This window comes from Danio aesculapii, chromosome 2 (assembly GCF_903798145.1).
Source record: "Danio aesculapii chromosome 2, fDanAes4.1, whole genome shotgun sequence".
NCBI classification, from domain to species: domain Eukaryota; kingdom Metazoa; phylum Chordata; class Actinopteri; order Cypriniformes; family Danionidae; genus Danio; species Danio aesculapii.
In genome coordinates, this window is record NC_079436.1 from 8,096,341 (window position 1) to 8,102,340 (window position 6,000).

Below are 6,000 nucleotides of genomic sequence, written 5' to 3' on the forward strand. Positions count from 1 at the left end.
ATAATAATAATTAACTATTATTATTATTATTATTATTAACAATACTGCTGCTGCTATAGCTATTAATATTAACAATAATAATAATTAACTATTATTATTATTATTATTATTATTATTATTATTAACAATACTGCTGCTGCTATAACTAATAATATAATAATAATAATAATAATAATAATAATAATAATAATAATTAACTATTATTATTATTATTATTATTATTATTAACAATACTGCTGCTGCTATAGCTATTAATATTAACGATAATAATTATTAACTATTATTATTATTATTATTATTATTAACAATACTGCTGCTGCTATAGCTATTAATATTAACGATAATAATTATTAACTATTATTATTATTATTATTATTATTAACAATACTGCTGCTGCTATAGCTAATAAAAACAACAACTACAACAACATTAATAATGCTAATTATTGTTATTATTATTATTAACAAATCTACTGCTGCTGATACAACTACTATTAATACTATTATTATAATTATTTTATGATTATATTTAATATAAAAAATAACAATACTGCTGCCACTATAACTAATAATAATAATAATAATAATAATAATAATAATAATAAATATAATAATTATAATAAAAAAAACAATTATTATTATTATTACTATTATTATTATTATCGTTGTTGTTGTTGTTGTTGTTGTTTCCCATTGTTGGACTGTGGCTGGAAGGGCATCAGCTGTGTAAAACATATGCTGGATAAGTTGGCGGTTCATTCCGCTGTGGCGACCCCTGATTAATAAAGGGTCTAAGCCAAAAAGAAAATGAATTTATTATTATTATTTTTATTATTATTAATAATAGTACTACTACTACTACTACTAAAAATATTAATAAAAAAATAATAATAACAAAAATACTTATAATTATAACAATACTACTGCTGCTGATACAACAACAACTACTACTACTATTATTATTATTATTATTATTGTTGTTTTATTATGATTTTATTTATAATAACAATACTGCTGCTGCTATAACTAATATAAATAAAAATGTAAAGAATAGTATATTATTATTATTATTAATAGCAATACTACTGCTGCTATAACTATTGCTACTAAAATAATATTAATAATAATAATAATAATAATAATAATAATAACTATTATTTATTTATTTAGTAAGTTAGTTAATTCATTAGTTGCACAAAATTTATAGTGCCAGAAAGGCCATTAACAGCTTGCAACAATGTTTGCATTGTCACATCTGTGAGCAACAGGGGGCGCTGTGGTTTACTGCACATATAATGGCTTTTCATGTGTGTCAGAGGGTCACCAATGCGTGCGTGTCTGCCCGTTATAGAGGCTCACGTGTGACAGCAGTAAATGTGGGTAATTCAGTTCATCTCTCTGTCTGTTTATCTCTCTTCTGTTCTGCTAAACCGATTGTCCAATTTTCTCCTGCGTTCTGTGTCTGTATGCCATTAAACTGATACAGATAAGCTGATTTGCCGGAACCCACTTACAGTAACTGCCTTTTTTCTCCATTTACATTGCAAAGAAAGATAAATGATTATTTTACCACTATGCTCTTGACTTAACACATTACGCTTTTAATTCAGCCTGCAGTGTGAGCCTCTTAATCAAAACCAATGTCTAAGAGAATGTTTTTAGTTCAGAAGTTTTGCTAATTTTATGTAACAGGATATCAGTCATGTCATCTATAATTAAACACATTAATGAGGGAGGATTATCATTCATTGATTAATTTTCTTTTCAGCTTAGTCCCTTTATTAATCTGGGGTCGCCACAGGGGAATAACCGCCAACTTATCCAGTTGGTTTTTACGCAGCGGATGCCCTTCCAGCCACAACCCATCACTGGGAAACATCCATACACGCTCATTTACACACATACACTACGGACGATTTAGCCTACCCAATTCACCTGTACCGCATGTCTTTGCACTGTGGGGGAAACCGGAGCACCTGGAGGAAACCCACGTGAACGCAGGGAGAGCATGCAAACTCCACAAAGAAACGGCAACCAGCGACCTTCTTGCTGTGAGGCGACAGCACTACCTACTGCGCCACTGCGTTGCCTGAGGGAGGATTACACATATGTAAAAGTTCACAAACTTTCATTGCTATTTATAAATTAGCTAGGACCTACCGATGAAAAATAAAAGTTGCTATTTTCTAGGCCGATATAGCTAGGAACTACAGACCAAAAGTAAAAGTTGCTATTTTCTAGGCCGATATAGCTAGGAACTACAGACCAAAAATAAAAGTTGCTATTTTCAAGGCCGATATAGCTAGGAACTACCGATGAAAGATAAAAGTTGCTATTTTCTAGGCCAATATAACTAGGAACTTTCGACGTAACATGAAAGTTGCTATTTTCTAGGCTGATATAGCTAGGAACTACAGACTAAAAATTAAAGTTGCTATTTTTTTTAGGCTGATATAGCTAGGAACTACCGATGAAAAATAAAAGTTGCTATTTTCTAGGCCGATATAGCTATAGGAACTACCGATGAAAAATAAAAGTTGCTATTTTCAAGGCCGATATAGCTAGGAACTACCGATGAAAAATAAAAGTTGCTATTTTCTAGGCCGATATAGCTATAGGAACTACCGATGAAAATAAAAGTTGCTATTTTCAAGGCCGATATAGCTAGGAACTACCGATGAAAAATAAAAGTTGCTATTTTCTAGGCCGATATAGCTATAGGAACTACCGATGAAAAATAAAAGTTGCTATTTTCAAGGCCGATATAGCTAGGAACTACCGATGAAAAATAAAAGTTGCTATTTTCTAGGCCGATATAGCTAGGAACTACCGATGAAAAATAAAAGTTGCTATTTTCTAGGCCGATATATCTAGGAACTACCGATGAAAAATAAAAGTTGCTATTTTCTAGGCCGATATAGCTAGGAACTACAGACCAAAAATGAAAGTTGCTGTTTTCTAGGTCGATATAGCTAGGAACTACAGACCAAAAATTAAAGTTGCTATTTTCTTGGCCGATATAGCTAGGAACTACTGACGAAAAAAATGAAAGTTGCTATTTTCTATTCTAGGAACTACACTCACATTCTGTCACGATAATGAAGGAATTTGAATAGCAACTTTTACTTTCACTTACACCATACACAATGTAACTACAGAAGAGTCTAGCTTTAAATAAGAAAATTTGGTAATTTTTGAGCAAAATGCTTATGGTCTAATCTGATTCAATGATTTATGCCAAGCTATGCTAAAAGTGTTCCCACCAGACCAAATAGTAAAACTCAACCATTTAACTCGATCTCAGGGAGTTGTAAAGTGAGTCTATTAAAAAAAAACACACATTTAATCCTAAAACAGCTCTGCTGAACACAAATGATGGAAAATAATAAATGAAACTAGTTTCATTTAAGCCGGTTGTTTACATATAAACAAATTATTTTTATTTATTTATTTTAAATATTTGTAAATTTGAAAATATCAAATATTTTCCAAATGTTATTTAACAGAGCAATGATTTTTTTTCACTGTATTTCCCATAATATTTTTTTCTTCCAGAGAAAGTCTTATTTGTTACAAACCATTTTTAGATCAAAATTATTAGCCCCCTTACGCAAAATTTTGTTTCAGTTGTCTACAGAACAAACCATCGTTATACAATGATTTGCCTAATTACCATAACTTGCCTAATTATTTTAGTTGAACCTTTAAATGTGACTTTAAGCTGAATACTAGTATCTTGAAAAATATCTAGTAAACTATTATTTACTGTCATCATGACAATGATAAAATAAATCAGTTATTAGAAATGAGTTATTAAAACTATTAAGTTTAGAAATGTGTTGAAAAAAAGCATCTCTCTGTTAAACAGAAATTGGGGAAAAATATACAGGGGAGCTAATAATTCTGACTTCCACTGTATATATCAATGTCAGTCTATTTAGCAATGCTAATAAGCTGTATATAAAGTAAAAGCCCTAAAGCTATGGCAGCAAAAATAACCTGTTTATTTGAGGGTGGACAGTTTTTTGGTAAACTTATAACATAAGGTCAATTTAAACATAGGCATCCAATGAAAATAATTCAGAAAATAAACTACATTATAAGTGCATAATGATCCTCGAAATAAATTGCAGGCACAACACGGTGCCGTGTTATTAATAAATGATCTCTGTCTCTTGGAACAGGGGAAACGAGAGAGGACAGAACATTCAGGAACTGGATGAATTCTCTGGGGGTCTCTCCATACGTCAATCACCTATACAGGTAATACAGACATTTACTGTAATTGTTTCTCCTTTTTTTACTATGACAACATACTCTAAAAATGCCAGGCCATTTAAACTAAAGTTTGTGCATAATATACACTACGTGACAAAAGTGTTGTCCAAGTTTTAGGAACAACAAATAATAACTTGACTTCTGGTTGATCGTTTGGTATCAGAAGGCCTCTAGATTACGCTTATTTGACCAAAATAAAATATGATCATGCCCTGATTTTCAATTATTTAATTAGGACAGTAAGGTCTGACTTTACTTAGACAAAAGTCTTGTCACTTAACAGAAATAATGTACAGGATAGAATATAAAGTCATGGTGTAGTGGAAAAAGAATCAATATTGTATATGACTCCCATGAGCTTTGATGACTGCATTCATACATCTCTGCAATGACTTAAATAACTTACTAATAAAGTCATCTGGAATGGCTAAGAAAGCGATCTTGCAGGACTCCCAGAGTTAATCAAGATTCTTTGGATTCATCTTTAATGCCTCCTCCTTCATCTTACCCCAAGCATGCTCAATAATGTTCATGTCTGGTGACTTGGCAGGCCAATCCTGGGGCACCTTGACCTTCTTTGCTTTTCAGGAAGTTCTGAAGTAGCTCAATCCCACTGAAGAATTTGCCCTCTCCTGTGGTTTATAATATAATGGGCAGCACAAATGTCTTGATACCTCAGGCTGTTGATGTTGCCATCCACTCTGCAGATCTCTTGCATGCCCCCATACTGAATGTTACCCTAAACCATGATTTTTCCTTCACCAAACTTGACGGATTTCTGTGAGAATCTTGGGTCCATGTGGGTCCTTCTGCAGTATTTGGGATGCAGTTCAACAGATGATTCATCCAAAAAATCTACCTTCTGCCACTTTCCAAATGATCAACTAGAAAAGTTATTATTTTTTGCTCTTACAATTAGGATCAATATCAAGACTTTTTTCAGGTAGTTAAAATAGTTTCTTAACAAAGTATCATTATATTGTCCTTGTGTTTTGTGCTGTGTGATTATCTCTGTCAGAGCGGAGCTCATTAATGTTCTTGACATGATCCAAATATGGTCAATTATGGACCTTCTGATTATAAGGGTATTTTATGGAGTAATAAATGATCATATAAAAATTTATGGAGATTTTTTAACTTATCTAAGCCATATACCTACTATGTAAATATCAGAGAACAATTTAATTCATTAAACTAATGCAGTACACGGCACCTTTAACAAAAACAAATGTTACAGCTTAGGTTGACGAGTTATTATACTTACATTTATGGGCTATTACATGACCGGACATACTTTCTTGGCCTAATAAATTGTCTGACATAGTTTTTGTTGGGTAAATAATACAACGCTTTACTACAAAGTACCAATTTTAACCATCCACCAAGTGCTTCCAAACATTTATGAGTTTCTTTTTTGTTGTTCCTGAATACATAAGAATATATTTGAATAATGTTGGAAACGTTGACTTCAATAGTCGGAATAACACTACTATGATATATTACTAATACTATATTTGACGACTACTGGTTTCTGATATTTTTCAAAGTATCTAGTTTTAAATTTACAAAAAGTTTACCCATCAATTTGTATATTTGGCCAAACTGTCCCTTTAAATAATTAAAGTTTGTAAACCCCTTTAAAGGATAGTTCACCCATAACTAAAATAATTGTCATCGATAGCTCATCACTTGTCACAAACCTGTTTGAGTTTCATTCTTTTGT

At 31.6% G+C, this 6,000-nt stretch overlaps 1 protein-coding gene across 2 annotated transcripts in view; it reads left to right on the forward strand.

The window, feature by feature from the left end:
* The window catches only part of LOC130240460 (plastin-1-like), a 53,076-nt gene that overhangs the window by 38,343 nt on the left and 8,733 nt on the right, over positions 1-6,000 (forward strand). For both annotated transcript variants that reach the window (XM_056471982.1, XM_056471991.1), the window contains exon 11: positions 4,184-4,262. In XM_056471982.1, coding sequence (XP_056327957.1) covers positions 4,184-4,262 — 79 coding nt within the window. The remainder of the gene's footprint in view (positions 1-4,183; positions 4,263-6,000) is intronic.